The sequence below is a fragment of the Scleropages formosus genome, chromosome 21 (assembly GCF_900964775.1).
Source record: "Scleropages formosus chromosome 21, fSclFor1.1, whole genome shotgun sequence".
Lineage (NCBI taxonomy): Eukaryota > Metazoa > Chordata > Actinopteri > Osteoglossiformes > Osteoglossidae > Scleropages > Scleropages formosus.
In genome coordinates, this window is record NC_041826.1 from 17014701 (window position 1) to 17040456 (window position 25756).

A 25756-nucleotide genomic window follows, 5' to 3' on the forward strand; every position below is an offset into this window, starting at 1 on the left:
ACGAACCGAACAGGAGCGAGATCCGCCGTGTTTCGGCACATGGCGCACGAGGCTCGTGACCTTTCCCCCTCAGAAATTGCCCAGGGGTGAGGTAGTAGAACACAAGGGACCCTTGTTTACCGCCGCAGATTTGTTTATTGGGAAGACATTCTTCAACGCGAGGCGACACATAGCTACGGCCTCATACATCGCTCTCGCGTCACACTTTATTAAAACGGATCCTCATGACTCCAAAGATGAGGCGTGACCTCACAGGGTAGCACGCTTCATCCTCAGAGGCCTCGCCGTGGGCCGCGACCTCCTAGTGGCGTTCCACAGGTCAAAATCCACAGAATTAACTGTTTTTTTTTTTTTTTTTAAGTACACATATTAATTTGGAGTGTAGGCATAAGCGAGGTGACGCGCACCGGCCTCACGTCACTTTCTTTTCCTGGCCCAATTGTTAAGCGCTCAGGAGGCCACTCGCAACGCAGGGCGCAGGGCAGCAGCGCGGAGCAGCGGAGAAGCTCCGGCCCCCCGGCCCGATTTGGAGGGGATAAAAATAAAGCGTCACGGCGGCGGCGGCGCCGCGCGCCCTCCAGCCAATGGGTGTCCCCGCTATCCTTAGCGCCCAATCCCGTGGCGCACTATTATCTCCGTGGGATTAGAGAAATACTCATCCTTTCGTTGTATATGGTCATGGCAGGGGCATTCCACGCAATCCATGGCTCTGACGTGGAGCGCGGGGGTCCTGGTCTTTTTAAAGCCCCTTGTCCTGCCTTGGGCTTCATTAGTCACGCTACTAACTTTCAAGAGAAAGGCGCTCGACTCCCGTCTCCGTCACCCCCGCACTCATTAGCGACTCTTGGCTTTCATTAAATGCATGATGATATGTATATAATATATGTAACTAAGGGCACCGATTATTGTTTCTCGGAGAAAAAAAGCGTCCGTTAAGAAGCAGCTGCCAAATTTCGCACGAGACCGTCAATTAAAAGGACCCCGAGCCTCGACCGGTCGTCTTGGAAACGAAAACGCGGATTCTTTAATTCATCATTCTCCTGACATAAGTGCAGAAGTTCGACAAGCCCCGATCCGGCTTAACAAGCAGATTCGAGAACAACTTTTTTTTTTTTTTTTTCCTTTTTTTTTTTCCGTCTCCTTTCATCAACTTTTGCAAGTTTCTAACTTCTCGCGACGAGCGCGCGCGCCTGGCACTGCCCCGCAAAACTTTTTCTTTTTTTTGTTTTTTTTTTTTTTTTTTCCGCAGCGCTCCCCCGCGTGCGGTGAATTCCTCACACTGGCCTCGGTATAAAAAAGGGGGGCACGGAAAACAGAAAACATGATGAGCAATAACGCGTACTACGAGCAGCAGCAGCAGCAGCAGCAGCAGCAGGCGCCGCAGTACTACCAGGGCACGGACAACGGAGAGGAGCCGGAGGAAGAGATGCCCGCCACGGAGAAGGACCTCGCGGAAGATGCGCCGTGGAAGAAGATCCAGCAGAACACCTTCACCAGGTGGTGCAACGAGCACCTCAAGTGCATCAACAAGAGGATCAACGACCTCCAGAAGGACCTGAGCGACGGGCTCAAACTGATCGGGCTGCTCGAGGTCCTGAGCCAGAAGAAGATGTACAGAAAGTACCACGCGAGACCCAACTTCAGGCAGATGAAACTGGAGAACGTGTCGGTGGCGCTCGAGTTCCTGGACAGGGAGCACATCAAGCTCGTGTCCATAGGTACGTGAGACGCGCGCGCGCGAGCGCTCTCTGCGTCTGAGTGAGAGACTGTGCCGCGCGGAGGAAAGTTGTCAGTGTGAGCGTGCAGTTGTGGCGGAGAAGTTCTCCGGAGGCGGTTAGAGGGCGTGTTGGAGCCGGGATGGGGGTCACCAGTACACTAGATCACCAGGAGACCGGTCTACACATCGTGGAGCGCGGGGTGCGCAGCCCACACTCGACATCGATGTCGCGTGAAATAAGGAGCAGCTCAGTGCGCGCGCTGTCAGTACGTCAGACACATCGTCCCGTTTCCTCACCGTCCATCGCCGTGCGCTCGAAACATCTGTTTTTTTTTTTAAACTTGAAAGAAGTTATACGTAAACCTTGTGAAGTGACTTCCGTTGGTGAAAAGTGAGAATTGCGCGTAGCAATATTAAATATTAACGAGTAACTAACTGTGTGTGTGTTCATATAATAATAATATACTACAAACTTTGAAGAAGCTCACCAGCCAGGGTTCGGCACGGTCCCTTGGAAAGGGCGGACTCTCTTGGCTTCTGTTGTACCACTTTGTCCAAATAATATGTCTTTTATCATGGCCATTAATATCATTTAGGCGCGGAAATGCTTCGTTTTGTAAACAAATTGAAATTGAAAAAGCGAGTCCTGGTGGGCAGAGTCAAGAGATCGGACTGCCATGGGATCGAATCCCTCTTGAGGCGCCGTCTCTGAACACGTTAAACACGCAGCACGTTGCGACGACGTGACAGTGAAGGGAGGGAAACTGTGCGTTTGAACGAGTGCGTCTGCTGCCAGAAAGCAAAGTTTCAAAGTGATAAGAAGTGATGGCGGCAATGCTGAGACTCAGTGAGAGGACAGTAGTATGTGTGTTGAGGACTGAGTGGCGTCGGCGCGCGGTTTTTTTTAAACAACGTAAAACAGACCATCCTACGTTACACTTTTGGAGTCAGCAGTCAACAACAAGTCTTAAAAGGTTGAATCGGCAACGTTTATTCTGTCAAATCACGGACTCCCCGCACAGCTCAATTAAAATTTTGTATTAAACAACTTTTAAATTAAGTGCCATGGAGAATTTTTGCATAGGTTTTAGAGTTTGTGAGCCATTATTTCGAAGAAAAGGCAGGACACGACGAGACGGTAGTAGTGGGGAGACAGAGAAGGCGCCAGTCAGGCCCCACAGGTGGTTTTTCCTCCAACATGTGTTTTTCTGCATGGTGATTTGCCTCAGAGTTTTTCATTTCTGAGTCTGTAAAACCGTTTTAACCTCTATTTGTTAGTGTTTTAAGGCAGTAGCGGAATGACAGGAGCGTGCGAGCAGTCAGCGTTGCAGAGAACGGGCTCGGCGGATGAGCCGAAAAGGACTGGCGCCATTTTTTTTTTACATCTAGACAAGTTCTACTTGATTAACGTAGCCTGTCTTGCTCAAGAGTGCTGCAGCAGTTGGTGGGATTCAAACCCCTGATCTTCAGAGCTCAAGGTAGCAGCTCTAACCACTATGTTAGCAGCAATCCCTTTGTTGGGTTGATACGGTCTCTCATGTGTGTTTGAATACACCCTTTGTGCATTCACATTTATTCATTTAGCTGATGCTTTTTTCCTCCCAAAGCAACCTGCAATGTTAAGCTACTTACAATTATTCACACATTTATACGGCTGGGTAATTGTACTGGAGCAATTTAGGGTAAGTACCTTGGGCAAGGGCACTACAGCAGGAGGTGGGGTTTGAACATGCAACCTTTGGATCCAAAGGCTGCAGCTGAATCCACCACACCTCCACCTGCCCTACTGTCACATTGTGTGTTTGAAAGGATGAAGAAATCGGGAAGGTGTAGCCTTCGCCTCATGTCAGTATACTCACAAAACAATGTAGGAGGGAGAAAAGGCACTGACATTTGTGCTGTTAAGACACACACACACACACACACACACACACACACACACAATCTGAAAACGGTTTGTCCCATGAAGGGTTGTGGGGAGCTGGAGCCTAACCCAGCAGCACAGGGCGCAAGGCTGGAGGGGGAGGGGACACACCTGGGATAGGATGCCCATCTGTCACAAGGCACCCCCAGCAGGACTTGAAACCCAGACCCACCGGAGAGCAGGACTCAGTCAAACCTGATGCGCCACCGCACTCCCGTTAAGACATTATTACTTCATTTTTTGTAAACAAAAGGCATTACAAACACCTCTGCATAATCCTCCACTGTGCTGGACTGGAACGTCACATTTTTCAGATGTCACCTCATTAGCCAGCTTGAATTTTTCATTTTTGTTTTCACTCAAAATTGTGTGTTATTACAGGTTGTAATATAACTTAGGAACACCAAATAATGTTGTGAACTTGGGCTTTTGTGTATGTTTTTAACTAGCTGGTTATTAAGCACACCATTTTTACATGAACACTTCTTTATGTCATTCATGTAGTAGAAATCATATCATCATAATCATTCTCATTGATAATTCTACACATTATCTGCATTATGTGTCAAATTAGAATATGAATAAAGGCACAAAACTGGCATTTCTGGTAAAGTTTAAAAACCTTTACTGAGACCTTGCTTACTGTTCACATATATGTGTGTTCATATGTGACGTATTTTGCATTTTCATATTTACATCGACATGCTGTTTGTTTTGGCAGGTAGAGACTAGCAAGGAAGCATGTTGTCTTAAAGGCAAAATTTAGATTAATTGTCCTCCATTGCACTAAGTAAAGTCTTGCTCTGAACAAAACCATGAAACTGGAACTATGCAGTTTGCCAAAGTTTGTGATTTTGTGAAGACTTTATTTCAATTGGACAATTGAAATTTATCCCTTGTCCAAGTGGATCTCATATTATATGTCAGAAATTTATGTTGTGCAATATGTAATTTTGAAAAGCAGAGCTCTAAAAACCCCACAGTTTTAAATTACGTCATGTGAAAGGGAGTTGTTTACCAGAAGCTGAATTCTGTGTGGCATCCATTGTGGATTTTGCCATGGTGAGGGTTCAGAGTGGTGGAGTAGCCCACGTAGAAGTTTGAAGCTAAGTTCAAACGGAGGTCATGTGAGATTGCCAAGGAAAGTATGTGCTCGCAAGAATTTGCAATATTCCAAAACAATGTTTTGGACAGTTTGAAATTCAGCAGGGCTGTTCTAATGAACAGGGGTGTGAGATTCGTAGGAGGGTGAGGAGACACGGACAAGGACGTCAGCTGGAAGGAGGTGTGGGTCACAGTCCTCTCCTCTCCTCTACCGCCTTCATGCGGTCCTGCTTGGTGTCTCATGGGACAGAGATAAGAAATCTGCATTCCGAGTGAAAAGACTATTAAGCTATTAAACATGAGCTCCTATCAGCTGTCTTCCTTCCCTCAGGTTTGTGTGCTCATAACACAAGTTAGGAGAAATGGCTCAACAGACACAGCACACAGAGGTAAGCCCACCAGAACGCTCAATGACTTTGCATGAAAGATAGATCTTTCCAGAAGGTTAACTGCCGCGGATTTCTCAATGTGAGTATTAGTGTCAGGTGTCACGAGTCCTGGAAAGCCTCCCCCCGCCCCCCCCTCCCCCTGAACCACAGCCTATCCAGGAAGTGAGTCTTAGGAACGAGACCACTGTGACTTTTACTCCTGAGTTGGGTGGCCTCCAGGAAATATGCCCCATGTTTAAAATGACAATCCCTTGTTGTCATTTAAATGCACAGACACACACAAACACGCATACAGCACCAGGCACACCACAGGTTGTCGTAGACTTACTTTTCTGCATTCTGGCCTCTTTCGTGGATTGGGATTGTTTCTGGTGTTCTGTGGGGCTGGGGCGATGGGGTGGTTCGAGTCAGAGGTGCCGGGGCCCTGAAGGCTGACAGCTGACAGGGGCCACACTTCCCCAGGGCCTTTGAATGAGTGATTTATGGAAGAACAACTGCACCCTGGGCTCTGGTCTCTCTCCAGTGACAGGTGCTTAAAATAGGATGGTCTAGTGCAGTAGAGAGGTGGAGGTTGGGGGGAGGAGGGGTGGGGTTGATACAAGAAGTATAGGGAGGTTGACAGGATGGGGGGGTTGTGTGAGTGAGGATGGATGACAGACTGGAGTTTTGGGTGGGCAGAGTAAGGTGTTCTCTTACAGTGGTACCATTGATCACCCAGCGGGTAATGACAGCTGTGTAGCGTGTAGTGTTCATGCTTATGCCACGTGTCTCTCATGACGGCCTGTTAGACCCGGGGGGATCCTGCTCTCTCATACAATTTCTTGAGCAGATGAATAGGCTCATGAGAAGGACGGTTCCCTCTGCATGTTCATCTTTGGCTGAGAAATTTCAAGGTTCTTACCCTAAAATTTCTCCAGCAAAATTACCCAGCTCTGTATAAATTGATAAATAACTGTAGGTATTTAACATTGTAGGTCACTTTGGAGAAAAGCATCAGCTAAATTAGTAAATGTCATGTAAATGTAAAGGAAGGACAGCCTGCTTCTGCATGGTGGTGTGGGCCATTTCACTGCCCTGCCCCCCGCTGGGAAGAGATGAGGACAGTGCAGGTGGAGGCTGGAGGGAGCAAGCTCATTTTTGCGTGTAGATCTTCTCGTGTTCCATAAGCGTAGGTAGTTGTGTGCGGTTTTACTGAGACAGCAGGACACAGAGAATGAGGGAATGGAACTCCATGTAGAGGTCCTGCGACTTAAACTGTAAACTTTCAGATTCCAGATCCTTTCCTCCCTAGAGCCCATGTCCAGCACCTCTGCCCAGTGCCAGGAGTTGTTGAGCTGATGGAGGTCGTTCTTAGACTGGTTCTGAGGAGGCCTCACTGCCGATGGACCACAGGAGAAAGGGTCATTTACTGCCCGGTGGAGATGGTGTGGAAAGAAAGGCGTGGCTGTTTAGGTCTTCAGGGACAGGGAGAGTGTTTCTCATTTTGTGAACGACAGACCCCCTTGGCTGCGGGCACACAGCTGCTCTCTTTTTCCTGGGGGGGGTGAAGGAAGTGACAGAGTTCTCTCTCTCTCTCTCTCTCTGTTCCTCTGTGCAACAGTGTCTCTAATTGTTACCATGTGTTAGAGCCAGTCACCTCAGCTCAGAGGAATGTTCTAGAATGTCCAGCGCTAGCTCTCTCCCAGCCACCACCCCCACCTCCAGCCCATCCAGCATGTAGGATGTAGGTTTACCCTGATTACTCCATTAACCATTTGAGCAACGTTTACATTTGATTTATGTAGCAGGCGTTCATATTCAGAGCCGATCATCAGCCCCCGAGGGCACGTTTTGCCTTGTCCTCTTTTATCCCGCCATACTTGCTCACCACAAGTACAACGAAAACAAACAAACAGTAACGGTACAACTGAAGACGTTTCGGCAATGCAAAGGAAATGATTTCCAGCAAATGTCTCCCATGTGTTGACCTTGTGTTTCGAGGCTCGCCGTGAGGGTTGGAGCGTAAGAGGCCGCTGTGTTTCGCACCCCTTGTCGTGAAACGCACCCCAGTGTGACCCTGAAACGTGTCCGTTGTGATGCTGCGCTCGTGTTGGGGATCAGCTTTAGCTGTTTCCTCAGTGCTGGGCACTTGAGCACACACACCAGCAGCAGTTTTGAGATCAGAATGTGTTTTCACTATGAAAGAATTTATTTCTAGTGATTTTTTTTTTTTAACAGTGCTGTTTGATCAGCTATATGAGGGTATGAAAATGCAGCTGTTGAAGGATAAATGTTTTGTGGTTTCATTAGCATACAAAGACAAAAATAGACATCCCAAAAATGTCTGGCTCTCTTGAAGGGTTTAGTAGTTTTGTGTTTGAAGTGTGGGGGGGCTAGCACAGTGGCACAGTGGGTTTGGCTTTGTCCTGCTCTCTGGTGGGTCTGGGGGTCAAGTCCTCCTTGGGGTGCCTTGTGACAGACTGGCATCCCACCCTGGGTGTGTCCCCTAACCCCTCCAACCCCGCACCCTGCATTGCCCGGCTAGGCTCCGGTTTGCCGCGACCCCGCTGGGGACAAGCAGTTTCAGTGTGTGTGTTTGAATAGCATGTTTTTTTGGTCCTGCACATTAATCCATTCTTCTGCTTTTTGCATCATAGAACCTGAATAATTGACTGTGGGGTTGAGTGCCACATAGGTGGTACAGAACACTGTGCTCTAAGGGTTGTGGTAAATGTGTTTTATAAAGGACAGTACATCCGCTTCAGCCGAGGCACCAGTAAAATACATACAGCCCGAAGGTGCGCTCACTGAATGTCCGGCGTCCCTGCTATAGGAGGTGAGGCCTTTTCTCCGCTGCAGCTGTATGTGGCGAATCGTCAGGTTTCCACAAAATGCAATAAAGCGCTCCAGTCCGCCAGCCAGCAGGCAGTAACAGTGAACATCTTCAAGGAGGAAATTCACTTTTAACAAGATAGTAGCTCCTTGGAAGAATGCTATGTGTTGTTCCAAACTGTGGTCTTCATAAATGTGTAAAAGGGATTGACCGTGGGTTCTGTGAAGATTATTGCTCTTTCATTACGTGACACTTCTCTATAGCACATTGCTGACTGGGCGATCGGTGTGTGGGTGACGACTGGGTCTCATGGTTCAGTGGACAGAAGACCAGACTCTTTGCTTCATTAAAGGTGCTGTCTTTCCTGCCTTGGATGTTCACTTAAAATACAGGCACCTGAAAAATACCCCAGGAGGCTGGCATCAGGTCTACAGATTGCGCTGCAGGAAGAGCAGGACATCAGGTCTCTTTCAGAGTACAGATGACTCCTTGCATTTTTGCTGTTTTTTTTGAGTAGACCCGTTGGATTATTCCGTGGGATGTTGTGCTCAGGACGGCTCCGTAGTTGTCGGTCAACGCCTGGAGCCTCTCTGGGCGGGTGGAAAATTGCGGTTCCTTTGTTTTCTGTTCAAAGAATTGAAATCATGGGATGCGCCAGGAAAATGAGTTTTCACGTGTGTTGAGCAGCCCTTGTCCCTCATCCTTCATATGGAACAAGGTGGAGGTAATGGCTCTGCTGGGGAGAGCCTCGGGGGGCCTCACTGAAAGCCACATTTAGGAGCAGCTGGCTTCCCCATAGGAAAGGTTTAAAGCGTCTCCACATTCTCTGCATTTCACTGTCCATGTGCCCTTTTAAACCTCTCTTGTCCTCCTGTTCCCTCGATCTGTTGCAGCTTCTTGAGGCTTCTAAGGAGGAGATAACAAGCACTTTGCCACCTGGAAATGTCTGCTTTTTGGTATTTCCTTCTCTATCAAAACCAATGACCTCATAAACAGCGCAGGGGAAAGGTTATTGATGCATCTGGAAATTTGATGACTTTGTTCTGCTCTTAAGGAAGTTTTGAAATAGCCGTCTTTTTTTGGGTTTGACAGCTTTGTCTTATGGGTTTGAGAAGAGGCACAAACTTGGCAGTTTGAGTATGGCGAGACTGCTCATCGCCATGGGGGGTGTGGAGCCACGGAGGAGGCCCCCCACAGCCACATTGGGGACCCGCGCCACCCTGCTGTGGTATAAGAAGACTTCATGCTAGAGGAATGTGGCGGTGATCCACAGAGCATGGCAGCAGGGGTCACAGGTCAAGTTCACAGCTTTGTTTCCAGTCGACAGAGACGGGGAGTGTCTGGATGGAGGAACCTCTTCTCATCTGTCAGATGTAACAGAGAACTGCCATGAGGACACACATTAAAGCTATCCGTCATACGTTCTCATTAGCAAGGACAACTGAGACTTGTGCTGAAGGTGCTCGCAGCCATTTATTAGATGCTTTAAATGTAGTATTATCTGCTTGCATCCTTACAACTGTCACGCGGAACACAGGGAACCGGGACGGCTGAACCCAAGTGCAGCGTTGCTCGTCAGAAGTTGAGGGGAGAGGCAAATTCTCAAAACCGGGGACGGGCGAAGGGTCGGTCGATCGGCGAACAGGACAGGAACGAGAATCCATGGACGTAGTCGGAGAACGAAGCAAGGAGTCAAAAAACCGGAGATCGTGAACAGAGTAAGAGCGTGTGTAGTAATGCGAGGAAGGGCGGTTGTCCCAAACGAGATTCCGCAACGGTACGGGAGCTGAAGAGGGTCTTTATAGGGTGAGCTAGTGCGGAGTCAGGTGTTGCCGCTTGTGTTGTGGGCGTGGACGTGACAACAGCAGTGTCTCTGTTAGCGCTTACTTACTCGATCATTGGTCACACTGGGACCATGGGGACGATGCATACTGTGCTTTGGTGGGTATCTCTCTGGGCCTGTTCACCTGGGTTTTTTCTGGTAAAACTTGGTTTTCAGCCACTTAACAAGCCTTATGGAAAGGGGGCAGGGTTCCGAGTCACTCAGCTGGGCTGTGTTACATTCAGCCCTGGAGGAACTCTGTCAAACAGGTGGACTGTCCAACTGCAGTGAGTGCGATAGATGGAAATCACAGCTGCTTGGACAGCTGCTGGCCCTTCTTCTGGTCTTCCTTGGCAGTTCATGAAGTGCTGCATCCAATAGCAGACTAGCATTTGTTTCTGATCAAAGACATCACAGCTGCACGCACACACACACACACACACACACACACACACACACACACACACATACACACACAGACGGGCTTGGGACGTTTGGGAATCTGTGGTTTTGGGCAATGTGGACAAGAGGTCTGGAGCTATTTAGGCGGGCACGTGTTTGTGGAGCAATGTGGCCCATCAGGCCACAACTGCTTAAAAGCTAGCGGTTAGTGGTGAGGAGAGGGTTGTGTGGGCAGTGGTGGGGGTGCGGGGGGTACAGGAGTGCGGACGTTCTCAGGTGCGGCCAGCTGCCCATGGTCCAGCAATGATATCATTGGCGGTGTGACCTCCTTCAGGCACCTGCTCCACCCGTGCCCTCTTCATTCTCGAGCCTTTCCATCTGTCCCAAGCAGGGTGACGGAGTCCCCCTGTGTCGCATCCCTCATCAGTGGAGAATCACAATAAACATTTTTGGGAGACTTTCTTGGCTTCGAAGTGTCCGACCCCTGTGCTAATGCCTTCCTAATCCAAAGCCTGCTGTAGCCCAGGTGCTGCACATAGACATTGGTTGCGATGGGTAGAAGCAGCTGTCATAGCGGTGACAGCGCAGGGCTTAGCATGTAGTACAAAGGGAGCAAAAAGGAAGCCCACTTTCTTCAATCTGCCTTTGCAAAGTATGCGTGGAAAGAACTGTTTTGCCTGTTGTTGCAGAGCTCATCTCCTGCGCTTCCTCTGATATTTCATTTCACACATGATTCCTCCACAGCTTGGCAGAGCCTGTGTCTGCGTGTGTGTGCGTGCAATGAATGATGTATGGATTTTTTGAGAGATGAGTGTGTCTTTATGTGCACGTTGGATTATGGTGTGTGTGTGTGTGTGTGTGTGCTTGACATGGTGAAGCTTGGCGATCAAGGCTCGGTTTACAGCGGTGACGCGCGCTCAGTTCGGAGACCTCTGTCTGCCGACTGTCACGCTCCTGACCGACTCTGCTTGACTGCTCCGCAATCCTAGCACTGGGTCTGGAGTGCGTCTCTGTGTGTTTTCTTCCCCTATGATTTAGACAGTATTAAACCCTGAAAAATGGGGGGCGCGGTGGCGCAGTGGGTTGGACCGGGTCCTGCTTTTCGGTGGGTCTGGGGTTCGAGTCCCGCTTGGGGTGCCTTGCGACGGACTGGCGTCCCGTCCTGGGTGTGTCCCCTCCCCCTCCGGCCTTATGCCCTGTGTTGCCGGGTAGGATCCGGTTCCCCGCCACCCTGTATGGGACAAGTGATTCTGAAAATGTATGTGTGTGTAAACCCTGAAAAGCAAACTTTGTTGTTTTTCACTGCGAAATACATACAAAATAAAAGTTTTGTCAGTGTTGACTTCAGACCAGTATGGATGATGTGGATCCCTCTTTCAGGCCCACAAATCTGCATCTGTTGTGTTGCAGTAATAGAACCATGGACTTTTACATGGTTTATGTGGGGAACACGAGCCCGTTGCCCAAACCTGTGTGGAATAGACAGCGTGTGTCACTCCAGACTCGGGCAGAGTACGAGTACAGTATGAGTAATGAGTACAGAACAGTAATTATGGAGTTGCTGGTCCTATACATGAGCTCACTCTGAGGCCTGGCGAGCCAGATTCACTTTGTCACGTTTCATTCTGTCCGTTACGGTTTGGATTGGATCTGGAGTGTGTGTGTCAGTGTGTGTCAGTGTATGGGGGAAGGCCACTGAAGGCGACAGGCCGTAGTGTTTCCCCTGGGTCCTGGTACGCAGTGTATCAGGGGTCTCAGCCTAACCGCTCTGAATGGGGGGTGTCTGGACAAGGCAGCCTGTGTGTTGGATCTATGTGTGTGTGTGTGTGTGTGTGTGTGTGTGTGTGTGGAGGGGGGGTATCCAACAGTTGTGGCTGTCTGCTTCTGCTATGCCAAGGACCTGTGACTTGCTGAGCTTTTTGTCAGAGATGCCTGTGAGCAAAAGAGCAACAGCTGAGGGTTCGACTCCGCTGTAACAGCGCTTGGGGCTTTTCACAGACCAGACAGGAAAATAAGTCTGACCACAAAACAAGACGGATACTTCAAGAATGGCGTCCAGCATCCATCTAGCGGACACTTGAGTGACTCAGAGCCTTTCTTCTGGGTCAACATATTACACGCCATCTCCTTTCCCTTCACACTCCATTTACCAAACGAGTCGCTGCAGAGATAAATAAGACTTTCTTGGCCGTAACCCTGAGAGAGGAAGGAAGGCTTTCCTTTTCTCTCCTTTGTGGTCGTTTCCAGGATTCCTGTTTGCCCTTCATGAAATGTTCCCCGGTTCCATCTGGAATTAGAGCAGGCCCATGGGCACGCATCCCTGCATGGGTTGTTTTTTAAGCTGCCGTTAAACGGACATTAAGAGCGCAATGACCGCAAAACAGAGACTGAACCGTGTTATGGTGCGACTTCATTGCATTGCTGTTGATAGGAGGAATATTTTCAAGTGGTTAGTTTGTGCGTTACTTAACTTTAGTGTTAAAGAATCATCTTTATTCTAGTATTCTGAAATATTTTGGTCTGGAGCAGCACAAATCCATCCATACATTCATCTATCCGTTGTCTCTTTTTGTTCAATTCAGGGTCATGACAGTCCAGAGCCTATACTGGATGCTTAGGGTGTAAAGTAGGGTACACCCTAGGTGGGATGCCAGTCCAAGGCAGGAAAACACCACTTCATCCAGCATTATTACAGACATACTAAGCATATAGTCTGTGCTAGTAGGTCCCAGCCTGCATTAATCATTGGCAGACGAGGCTTGTATTTATGGTCTGATGCTCCTCTTTACGACACCCTGGCCATCCAAAAGTGAAATTTATAATACCTTGTGTTATGAGTCACGCCAAGTCTCTTTCGTTCTGGTGTGCACAGCCAGAGTTTGCAGCAGAAGTGTTGAATCTTTTACACAGAATTTGCACGGTGGGTTTTCTATAGGGTCTCACATGTGTAGATGGCCACAAAGGCACCAGGTGGACTGCCATCTTTTCAGGATCCAGGTGTTTTGTGTCCAGTCATGCTTTGCACTAAAAATAACCGGGGTTTTTTTCAATTTCTGAAGGTCCGGCATCCCTTCCCTCCCCCTGACCAGCGCCACTGGCATTAAAACTTGGCACCATCTGTGAGGTTTAAATTCCAACCTCAGCGTTTGTCCAGCTGCTGGGACTGTCTCTATCACCCATTGTGCGTGTCTGTTGAAGCCGAGTCTATCACTGCAGGCCTGGCAAGGGAATGCTGGGAACAGGGGCCAATGGGGAGGGGTACCAGCGTCTGTCTGTGCAAGCATTTGCTGCTGCCATTGTCGATTCAGCAACAAATGGGTTGGGGGTAGGGGTTGGCGTCCCCTTGTTTGGCGTGGGACAGAGGTGTGCCTCATGCCCACGCCAAGGCGTCACCATGGTGTAGCTGTGGTACTGCAGTAAGTTAGTGGTCCAAGTTCCCCACTCAAGGTCTGAGTGCCACAGCTGTTACTCATTCTGATGGTACTTGACATTTTAATGTCTCCATTTTTTCCCACTTGTTTGTTGTGCTTTCCTCTTGAGCTCCATGGTCATCTGCTCATCAAATAAGTGATATATAGAAGACACAGTCACAGCATTGTGTTTTCCTCCCTTTTTGCTTGGTTGTCTTCCCAGAAGTCCAGAGGAGTTGGGGTCAGAGTGCTATCAAAGCCGTCCATCATCTCAGTCGTAGCTCCATGTGAAGAATGAGCTTTCCATTTGTTGAGGTAGCACATTTCTGGACCATTTGTTTGTTATAATTGTATACTAAACCCATTTGATTTTGGCTGCTCGACAGCTGGAGAGTTTAAACGAACCCTGGGAGCACAATAGAGGCTTGCAGTTTGAACTCCTGAGAGGGGCTTCAGGTGAAGAGCTCTCAAAGAGGTGTGGAGAAGACGGTCCTGCTGCTGATCAGTGCCCTATTGCTGAGGTGATGTCTGAGAACCCAATGGTGTGAACAAAAGCACAGTACGATCGATTCTGCTTTGACATAGTAGTTGTGTTGCTGTGAAACATTGCACTGCCTGAGTCCATGTAATAAAATGATACTTTTTAGGTGTGAAATGAGGTGCTGGGGCAGAACGCATTCAATACTGTAGTCATCGCCTACAAAAAATTCCTAGCATACCTACAACTACAATGCAACGTTTTGGTGTATGACTTACCAAAAAACAATCTATTGCAAATAAATGATTTAATATATGAATGGATATATGCAGTTTGTGACACTTTGATCTCTTGTTTCATTCATAGTGACATATAATCATTATAGTCTTTCAATTTTGACCAGCCCTCGGACCACCGGAACTACCTCTTCTTTACGCTCCTATCACTTTGGTTGAGCACGTTTAATTGCAGTACAGTGGACCAAAATTGAACACAAAATAGAAAAAAATGTGGTGTGCAAGTTTGTGCTTTTGGAAGGGGATCCTCTTGTTCCTAATTTGTCACATGGCATCGAAACTACATGACGAAAACAGATGTTATAGCAGAACCGACTGTGTTTATGTTTCTGCTGATAGTTTACGTGTCCTTGGTTCACATGGCAGACCATGCTGTACCACGTCATTAGAGTGAAGAGACAAGTAAACCATCGCTGCGTTGATACATCAAGCATCCTTCTCAAACCTTGAGGTATCCGCTCTGCGTTGGAGACCTTTGAAAGGATAACAGCAGTGTGTGCTGAATCCGTCGTATGCGTGTAGAGCTGCGTTGAATGGCTTTGTAGTGTAGCACGTTGACAAAACTCAGAAAGAAACCCTCTCTGGGCTTTCTGTAGGCAAACTAATAAGTTGACCTATGTGGGTCAAGTGAATGGATGATTGACATTCCGTGCACCTGGTTGCGTTTTCCGGGTTTGACGTGCTCCCATTGTGTTTGGGGGACCCTGTGGAAAAAGTGAGCTTTGGTGGCTGTTGGCCAGAGAGGACTTTTTTGTCGGGTTTTTTTTCTCATTTCCCTCCTGCCAGAGACATTGGCTGTATTGGAGCGATATGGTAATGGAATCACATTTTCCTCCCCCGTACCCCACCGCCTGGTCTACGTGGTGCTGAAACGTAAGGACAAAGGGTCACCGTGCGACCCCGTAGAGATAGCAGAGCCAGCCTGGACGAGAATACCGGGTAAGGCTCGGCGCTACTAGGGGCAGGAAGGATTTGCCCGGGACACTCCACAGGATGGCTGCACGCTGAGGACACGCTGGAGCGGTGACGCCAAGCTTGTCTTCAAGGCTTTATTTTGCCCTGGGAGCAAAAGGAAGAGAAGCTTATTTCATAGAACGAGTTCACATTTTTTGTGCATCTGCAATGCTTACAGATGTTCAAAAGTGTAACACGGTATTGAAAGGGCAGCATTTGTTTTTGAGCCCAGTTCAAACACCAGGGTTGCACCAGGACGGTCCGCTTTTTACTATTTGCTCTCTTTGGGCAACATTTTGCAGAGAGAGAAGACTGGGCCCCTGGACCAAGGCCAGGTACTTTTATCCAAACAATATGGGGCTCTTGTTTCGGAGACAACCCTCCACCGTTTTGCTCGGGGAGGAATTTTAACAGTCCAGGTTGGCCGGAGGGAGAAGGTGACAGGACGGTGTTGTCCCCGGCAACCAAACAAACATGAGTCTTTTCCCCAGGGAGGGCCCTGTGCCTCCCTTCACATCGTGTGGAGTGTCAGTACCTACACTGGTCTGAAACAATGGCTGCAGGAAAAACAACCGTTCTGTCTCTGGAAACATTTATGATCTTGCTTCCCCCTGATGGCCAGCCCCCCAACTCCCCTGGTCCTTTCCCGCCACACACACACACACACACACACCATCAACTTGGAGAAAATGTGTAATGCTGGGATGTCAAGGAGGGGATAGTTACAGGCGAGAGGGCCCAGTGTGTGACGGAGTGAGGCCAGGGCTTCGTGGGCCGCGTTGTACGAAAGATGGCAGATTACATGAACCAGAGAAAAAAATGCATGGCTTTTTTGTTGACATTTTGTTTAATGCAATATGCTGTAACCTCCCACGTGACCACTGCATTCTTCTTGTTTGCCAGAGGTTTAGGACAGAAATGAATGAAGAGGCAGCAAGCTAGAGAGGAGGAATGAGACACGCTGTGTGACTTTGGGCACCGGAAATTGGACACACGCTCTAAGGTTCAATAATGAAAAACCATTAGGTGATTTTTTTTTTTTTTTTTTTTTTTTTTTTTTTCTTCTCTCCCCTGTGCTTGTCTCTAGTTGGAAAAAGAACTGAGCTGATGTATTGACCTCGGAGCAATTGGTTTGTGTGCAATGCTGAGTGGATCGGAATAAATTTTCGGGTTTCTTGCCTATCGCTTGCAGTAAGATGCTGATCAGTGAGGGGAAACTTCCAGTCTTAGAACTGCACCCTGTTGTTTTGTAACAATAGACAACCTGTAAAGGTGGCTTCAGAATATATTACCGCTTGTTAGGACATGATCCAGATGCTGCCCTCCTGCAGGGTCAGTGATATCCACCACCTGGACCCCAGACATCCCAGTACTGAACTCTCAGCCCGGTGCTTCTCTGTTGAATTTCCATTCCTCCTAAAGTCCCATTCTGTTCTCAACCATATGGTTTGTTTGCCTGTCCACCTTGCTCTCACGCAGGCCGTCCCAGTGACATTCCGCCAGTTTTGTCAGCTAGGTTTCTTCTTCAAATCAGGGGCATCCCTTGTATTGACTAAATGGCCATGAATCGTAGGATTCTAACGTTGCTCTTCCTGCAGAAAGAATAAGTGTTTAACTGCAACTTGTATCATTTCCAGAGATATTGTTGCTCTTGAGGATACTGCCATGCACTTTCCCCGAATACTGTCGTCAAGATTCGTACATTTCCGGTCATTCTTTTCTGCTGATAATTTGACTCAAACGTCTTGACGATTAGGCAGAGCTTTGAAGTCCAGATTTTGTCCGGCTCGTTCTGTCAGGCTGTATGACTATCCATTGTGTTAAACCTCACGGACCTTTCCGCTGCGCACAAAGGCTCATCTGTTGAGAAGAGCAATATACGCTCTTCCCTACGTTTTACTGGCTTGCCAATTTCCATCATTCTAATTAGATTTTTTATGGTGAGTTATTGGCTCTGGCAGCAGAAGAAACCGGATGCCTTCATGTTGCTCCGGTGCTATCACCTTTGATTCATTCTCCGCGGGCCCCCGCTCTCATCTGTGTGGTACACCATCTGATCATCATGACTCTGGATGTCGTGTGGTGCAGCTGACTTTCTTTTGAAATCCACCAGGAGGAAGGTTGCCTGCGGAGAAGTGAGAAGTACTGCTGTGTTGCACGGCATTCTCGTTGTGAACCCTCCTCCTCTGTAACAGGATAGCGCTCGCCCCACGGTGATCTGAGAAAGCCGAACATTAGCAAGCATTTTTTTTTTCAGCGGCACTCCTCCACCCAGCACTCAACCCATGACCCGTAGCTTTCCAGGCAAACCCTGGGCCTAAATTCCCCGAAGGACAGCCCAGCCTCTCTGAGCAAACCCCCACCGCTGAGCAACAGTGGGGGTCAACTGGCACTCGCTGTCCTCACGGCCTTTGTTCTCCGGAAAACGATTCCTACGCTTGGATCCAAGCTTGTAAAGCAAACAAAGCCGGTTTAGTTTAGATGGCCACAGAGAGCGTCTTCTCCCATCTCCTGATTTATATGCTAGTGCATTGGTCACAGTGCAGTGATTTTTATTTTAGCCTAGATGCATTGTAAACTCAAGCAGTACAATGTGCTTTGCAGTGCTTTCAATGTCATTCTCATAGTAAACTAATTCTGAACCAGGTCAAACGTGATCTGAAGCTGATGTACACCCAGGGCAACCTTCCTGAAATGGGTTTCAGACGTGAATAGAAATCAATGCACGGTAAAGATGGATCACACCCTTGAACAACGCCCATGTTCTTGACCCCGAACAAAGGTCTATCTATGCCAAACCATGAAAAGATAAAGCTGAGAAGCCTTCGACACGAGAGTCACACTGCGTGACAAAAGTGAACGGTCCCTCATTTAACACTCACACTGCTGTTGTGCCAGGACATGGAGACCGGGGACAGGCCTCATCATGACTTTTCCATTTTGTTGTCCTCTGTTTACCTATTTGAACTGTTTGTTCATCCACAAAAGTGGATTTTACCAATCTCTGTACTTTTTTAGAAATTTCAGAAACTTAGAGAGCTTCGCTTTGTATGCATGCAAGGGAACCGGCACCTGGCATCTGTACCTGGTTCAAGTTTGCCCCTAAAAAAGGTGTTCTGTAAATGTGGTATTTGACAGTTGTTGATTCTCGGGGATAATCCGGTGGACCTGCTATACAGTGGGATCGTTCCATGTCCAAGATTAGTATTTGGTCCTCTCAACAAAAATCAAGATAAACTTACCATCTGCAATCCGTCTCGGTCTGATGATGTTTAACCTTGTTACCAGGGTCAATTCAGGAGCAGACTAGGGCCTACAAAATGTTATTGGGGAATGATAACAGCATCAATATAACTGCAAGAGTACACCTGTGTGTTAATGATAACTGAAATAATGGTGTTCTTTCTTCTCTCTCTCGGTGTGTGCAGACAGCAAGGCCATCGTGGACGGCAACCTGAAGCTGATCCTGGGGCTGATATGGACGCTGATCCTGCACTACTCCATCTCCATGCCCATGTGGGAGGATGAGGATGACGAGGACGCTCGCAAGCTGACTCCAAAGCAACGGCTGCTGGGCTGGATCCAGAACAAGGTCCCGCAGCTGCCCATTAACAACTTCCATAGGGACTGGAGGGATGGCAAGGCCCTGGGCGCTCTTGTGGACAACTGTGCCCCCGGTAAGACTGCACGCCTGTCTCACGGACCCATCCGACGGCCCTCGGTGAATGAATATAATCCCAGCAAAATCCTACCGTTATTCAGTTGACTGCACTGTAATCTAAAACCTAGCCAATGACTGACTCGGCACCGACTCGCCCCCTCCTAACCCTGACCCTATCCGTTCGGTTAAAGCTAAAACATTTGAGGCATAGATACTAAAGCTGGAACAACATAGCTGGGGCAGGATTCTTTTCATCCTTTGCTGCTTGCTGAAGCCCCTATCAATGACGGCGATTGTCTTTGCAACTATTTTTATTTTTCTGGAGCAAAGATGCTTCGCATAAAATTTCCAGGTGCATTTATCGCTTACGTGCTTATGGTGCTCACTTTCAGCTATAAGACAAAAAAAAAAATTGGAAAAATGACATGCACAAGACACACAGAAGAAAATTAGCAACACTGATTTGTCATTCAAGGTAACGATGAAGACGGTGAGGGTGTGTGTGTGGCACGTATGGATCTCTCAGTGGCTTCAGACCTCTCTGCAGGAATCCGAGGCACATCCTGAAACCTGGGGTGGGCCGGACTGTCTCACGTGTCTCACTGTAGGACCTGCCGTGACAAATGACCGCACTTCGGACTAATCGGGCCGAGCCCAAGAGAGGGCGCATAACTGAAACATGACTGTAAATTCGGTTCAGTGAGCAAACTAATAAATCACATCAAAAATGATGAATGGAAGGATTCGGGGCCCCCTCTGTGATGATTTAAAAAGCTGAGGCTGAACAGAGGAGGGTGTAACGACATGCTCGTACCTCCCACGAGCCTCCCTTAATCTTAGGCAGACTCCTTCTTATTATAGGCTCATCGGCTGGGACAGGGAGACCTCTGAGCGTTGACATGTAAACGTCAGATCCACAAAGACACTGCAGTGAATGTGGCTGGAGAAGGCCCCCAGGGCTCGGGGGCCTGGACTGGGGACATTTTTGACAGCTGCCCCAGATCAAGTAAAGCCCTCTGGGCCCATGTCGTAACTCCAGGCCCAGGCCTGGGATTCTTTTTTAGCCTCTCACCGGAGCTCTCCAAAATAGGACAGGATTCCTTTTAATCGGAAGAGGTTTGCCGTTCAAGGTGGTGGGGGGGTGGTGGTCTGTAACAGAGGCTTTTTTAAGGTCAGGGGGAGGTACTTTGTTTTGTGTGACTTAGTGAGCAATATTCAATAGCTTACTTTCAATTAAATTTATCACAAGTGACTTACATCTGAGTCGCTCATTAAGCTCCCCAAAGAGCGCAGTAAAACGCTGTGCTTATTCCACTGCGGTTCCTTCAGGGCAGCAGTGCCTCTTGGTGCTTTCGTTCAAGTACCTGTTTAATGTCTCTTTTAATGGATACCGATGCAATCTAGTCGTGCTGAGTGCTTTTCTGTGTGTGTGTGTGTGTGTGTGTGTGTGTGTTTTTTTCCTCCCACAGGAAGCAGTGAGGCTTGATGGAGTGGGGTGAAGGTGTCGCAGTAAATAAACAGACGCGCACACACACACACACACACACAGCATGGCCAAGCTCTCTCTAGGCAAACTTGTTCCAGCTTATTAATTCTGCCTTTTGCAGGCCAACGTTGGGACCGGTGAGGGGGGTGTGTGGGCGGGGGGAGTGGCGTGCGGGGTAGCATTTAACTGTGTTTACAAGACTGGAGGAGCTGACATTGCACAGCCCCAAACATCTAGCTAAAGATATGACCATACACGGTCGTGCTTTAACACTGTATTTCTGTTTAATGATCATCATCATAATACTAATGATGAATATGCTGCATGTGGCATGAGAGCCAGGCCACAGGAGAGAAGCAAACTTTGGGCTCCAGCCATTCATTTCTTTAAGACAGTTCTTAGCGCTCAACAGTATCTGGACAGGAGGGGTCGATGAATCCCTGAATCGGATTTCCAAAGACTTACTTTAGTCGGCGGGATAAGGAATCGTGTTCGTCACTGGTGTTTGCAGTACGCTCATGAAGTTCCAAATTTCCTATGTTAAAGCTCTCAATGATTACTTGTTCACAAAGGAGCGATTTATTGTTTGGGAGTATTCCTGCCGTAGTTTTCGTGCAGCGATAAAGAGCAAAAACACGGTGAGATGGGTCAAAAGTGACCGCTACGTGTTTTATTTTAATCTGACAATTTTCTCTAAAGCAACTTACAGTGCTAGTCAACTTTCAGTTATTCGCCTCTTTATACAGCTGGGTAATTTTAGTTGAGAAATTGAGAGTAAGTACCTTGTCCAAGTGTACTAGAGCTGCAGGTGAGATTCATTCACAGTTATTCATTTAGCTGATGCTTTTCTTTAAAGCAACTTATAATGTTCAGGTCATAATTGTTACACGCTTACAATCATTTACCCATTTATACAGCTGGGTAATTTTTACTGCAGCAATTTAGGGTAAGTACCTTATTCAAGGGTACTACAGCCAGAGGTGGGGATCAAACCTGCAACCTGTGGGTCTAAAGGCAGTAGCTCTAACCACTAACTACACTGCCAGCTGCTTTGTTTTGTGATGGAAAAAAATGACAAACGCCAGGTGTAATTCCATCACGGCTGAGCCGCTCTGCACCCCGACGGAGGAGAGCGCGACAAACAGCCCTCGGCGATTCGCAAGCCGCGGTTTATACGGTGCCGCAAGATGGAAAGTTTCAGCAGCGAAAGAGCGCAGAAGTGCGAAGTACATGCCGCGAGGATTAGCCGTCGCGCTGCGCGCAGGTTAGGCCGAAAGGGCGCTTGATGAACGGGGAGGGGATCGAGACGGGGAAGCGTCTCGGAGTCAGGCCGGGTCGATTAGTTCGGCTCTAGCTGAGCTTCGAAGGCACTTCATGCGTCTAAAACGGGCTCTTGCTTTAATGGCGATTTCGTGAGGGAAGCTGGTCTTCGCAGGACACGTGCTCACGCCCGCAAGCTTTCGCTTTGTGCAGTTCGAATTAACAAGTTAACGGCACACGGTCTTCGTTCCGGCGCCGGTGTCCTCCATACACCCCCGAGCGCAGCTCCTCCTTCGTTTAGTGTGTCGCCGTGCCGCTCTGAAATACGACCCTCTTTGTCCGCCAGCCCACCTTAAGGTGTTGCGCCGGGCTTTCTGGAACATTAAATCCCTCACGTGCCTCTTCGCTGTCAGGACCCTGCTGGGCTTGCAGCGTGTGAGATAAGGCCACATGAAGTTCAGTTAAAGATAATGAACACCCCGCTCACTCCCACACACACAGACGCACCCCCTGTGTCATTCTGATTGTTCTTAACGAGAATCAGATCCTCTTGTAATGGAGCTCTTTCTTTTACGATCGAGGCTTTGCTTCCATTCGTGCCGCACACCTCCTGGCTACTCGTCAAAGCGATGGTTGGCTATTCTTGCAGCACGGTGGCAGGATCCTTAGATGACTTCCATGAGATCTTCTAGCTTTTCCGTGTGCCCACAGAGTTCTCATCCGTAGCGCGACATCACGTGGCGCTGATCCAATTAAGGGATTTGCTAGTACTCTCGCTGTGCTCCTGAACGGCCGTAGGGTGACACTGTGGCAAAGGGAAATGCAGCGTTCCTGGGGGACTCCAAGCCCCAGGCCCAAAGAGTGTACCTGGGAGCTCAGGTACTGGTGCAGAGGTTCATCCACAGCCTATGGTAGTGGTTTCTCACAGCCCCCCAACCCCTCTTCTTTCCAGGCCTGTGTCCAGACTGGGAGACCTGGGACCCCAACCAACCTGTGGAAAACGCCAGGGAGGCCATGCAGCAGGCTGACGACTGGCTGGGCGTACCGCAGGTAAGGTCACCTGATGTCAGGCCTTCCTCTAAGTGTGGTCCCCAGCTTCGAGGCACCACCGCTCAGCAGATGCTGACAATCGGGCGTCGTCCCGTAGGCCTAAATTTTGGATCGCACAAGTTCCGCAAGTGAGATCATCCAAAGTCTGGAGTCTCACACCTGGTGGCATCGCTAACCCTTGCTCACCTGGAGCGGGCAGGTCAGTTCTCTCCGCAGCAGTCCCATTTTCAGCGCCGTCTGTCGCCTGCTCTTTTATTACCTTTGGAGGAAATCAGTTCAGCCGCAGAAGTTATGAACCTTGAGCTGTGTGCTGGACTGATGAACTTTGCTGTTTTGTGTCTGGCATCTGTCAGATAATTTCTGGCGTGTTTCCAAAGGGCTGTATCACACTTGCGAAGCTGTGGGGGGAAAGTGGGCTCCACATGAGACCAAAATGATGTATCTGGAATATGGCCAGTATGCGTTCGGTGCCGGATTAAGGAAGGGCTGGAGAATTAGCCCCCCGTGCCGAGGGCAGGTCAATGTCAGTCTGAATTACTCTCTAGGCAGCCCCCTTGTTAGAGGTATGGAGGGAAAGCGGCACAACCTATTTATTCTGAGACGGAAAATAACTTCCAGTTTGAACTCCTGGCAAATTATAAAGATTTTATATCACAAGATAGCGATTTGCTTTGCTGTCTCTGGACACGTTCAATAGCGGTTTTGTCTGCTTTTCATTGCTCCAAAGCAGCCGCGTTAACCGGTCGAGTTGTTAGCCTCCAGTTTCTGTCCGTCTGGGTTTTAATGCAATAAAGTCTGGAAGTAAAAGCAAATAAAGATATCGGCTTGACTTAACCTTGGTTGCAGGCGGAAGTGGACAAAAATGGTGACGAGGTAGATGATCCGGTGCGGGCTTGGAACCGCAGCTGGGGAAGGAGGTGTGGAATGTCTCCCCCGAACACGTTAAGTTTCGCCTGTGTTTGTGAGGAGAGTTTAAGGGAGCTGCAGGGCCGTGCGCTATTTCCAGTCCGCTTCTTAGCCCTGCTGCTGGGGGCGTTAAATATAGCTGGATGGGGGGGTTACAGCTCCCTGTTCTACAGGGGTCAGTCTGGGAGCTCAGGACACAGCACATGGTGGTCCTTGTGAAACCCTCTGGGCTCGATTACAAGTGTTGCCACATGCCAGCGCAGAAGGCATTTCATTTTATTCCTGAATCTGAGAGGATTTCCATGGCCCGTAATAATTTTTAACATTACTTATTAAACTTACTACGCTCTCTCAAGCCTGCTGCTCACCGGGAGTGCATTGAAGCAGGCCCTGGGCGATTTGCTCTCTCTTGGACGCCTTTTGCAACCTCTTCAACTCCTCCGTGGCGATGAGACGTGCCCCGTTCTGTCCTGTGCCCTCCTGCGATGAGGAAACCTGCCCCGACACCCACTGCTTGCGGAGGGGACATCTCAGAGCAGGCACACTCCCTCAGACTGATCTCATTAGGTTCGCCAAAATGACTCCCTCGTGCTTTCTCTCCCTTTTCCTTCGCCCCGTCTCCCTTCGAAGAACAGAAAGCATTTTGTGGAACTCGGAGCGATGAACGCGAGCTAATTTCACTTAAAGTGCCTTTCGCCTTTGCGGCATCCTGCCTCGTTTGCCCACCTTTCACCGTGGTTTTAACGAGATTCAGATTCCCTCGCTCTGAAGCGTTCCCTTTAAAAAGTCCTCATGTACCGCGTCTCTGTTCCTTCCCGTTTCCTTTGAGAGCTTCTTGAAAAAGTTAGTCAGCTTGTGCATATCTGTGTGGTTTTGCTTTATTTAAAGGCCACTAAGAACTCTTATCATGCCCTGTTACCCTTTCATAATAAGTGCTACTTGTTAAGTGTATTGTATAAAGTGTTCATGTACACTTTTGACTCCGTATGTATTCTAAAGTATAATGTATTTTATAGCTGAATCTTTCATAATGCTAAAAGTACAGACTATTAACAGGAAAAAATAAGATTTTTTTTTAATTACTTCATTTATCTGATACCCTTCTCTGACGTTTCTTACAAAGCTAGGTTTATACCCTGAAGTACTTATAATTCTTTAGCCATTTTTAGAGCAAGGTACTTATTGTATGGATTCAGAGTAAGTACCTTGGTCAAGGGTATTGCAGGTGGAGGAGAGATTCAAACCCAAATTTGACTGAAAGGCAATGGTTCCACCCTCTATGCCGCATGCCGATTTACCATATTTACCCTTGTATCCTCAGGTGATTGCCCCAGAGGAGATTGTGGATCCCAATGTGGATGAGCATTCTGTCATGACCTACCTGTCCCAGTTCCCCAAAGCCAAGCTTAAACCAGGGGCCCCGCTACGTGCCAAGCAACTGCACCCCAAGAAGGCCAGGGCCTATGGACCAGGTGAGGGAAACACTCTAAGGTGTCAGGGAGACAGTTAAATCTGCTCCAGAGAAAAGTTCATGACTGAAAGGTTTCTGTCTGTTAACCTGTCGGTGCAATGGCTCTGAACTGCAGTAATGATCATTGAGTACCATCCATGAAGGCATGTGGGGTTTCCTTACAACCGATGGCTCCAACCCCTCACGCACAGGTATCGAGCCCCGTGGTAACATCGTGCTGAAGCCTGCCGAGTTCATTGTGGAGACTATCGAGGCTGGACTGGGTGAGGTCATTGTGTATGTAGAGGATCCCGAGGGACATACAGAAGAGGTAAGAGAGAGGACCTAGGGTGGCTATTGGAAGAAAATCAGTTTTTCACCATGTGACTTGTTATCAACGTTCTTGTTTACTTGATGTCTCCAGGCCAGAGTCATCCCTAACAATGACAAGAACAGGACCTACTCTGTTGCTTATGTGCCTAAGGTTGAGGGGCTTCACAAGGTACTACCTCAGTATCTCGCATCACTTGTTTGCACCATGACAGATTTTCTTAAAACCATACTAGAAACCTACTGGTCTCTTAACTGTGAGGTGAGGAGAAGTTTCAGCCAAACAGAACTTGGTCTCCACTTGT

The 25756-nt window shown here is 48.4% G+C and overlaps 1 protein-coding gene across 8 annotated transcripts in view; it reads left to right on the forward strand.

Annotated features, from left to right (window-relative positions):
- The first annotated feature begins 693 nt into the window (after window positions 1–693).
- flncb (filamin C, gamma b (actin binding protein 280)) overlaps window positions 694–25756 on the forward strand; it is a 52759-nt gene continuing 27696 nt past the window's right edge. For 4 of the 8 annotated variants that reach the window (XM_029247136.1, XM_029247138.1, XM_018730004.2 and 1 more), the window contains exons 1-6: window positions 695–1718; window positions 18737–18985; window positions 22668–22765; window positions 24993–25143; window positions 25334–25452; window positions 25546–25623. In XM_029247136.1, the coding sequence (XP_029102969.1) occupies window positions 1322–1718; window positions 18737–18985; window positions 22668–22765; window positions 24993–25143; window positions 25334–25452; window positions 25546–25623 (1092 nt within the window). In that variant the 5' untranslated portion in view covers window positions 695–1321. Of the gene's footprint in view, window positions 1719–18736; window positions 18986–22667; window positions 22766–24992; window positions 25144–25333; window positions 25453–25545; window positions 25624–25756 lie in introns of all 8 variants that reach the window. The other 4 variants (XM_029247134.1, XM_029247135.1, XM_018730006.2 and 1 more) reach the window with 2 other exon arrangements.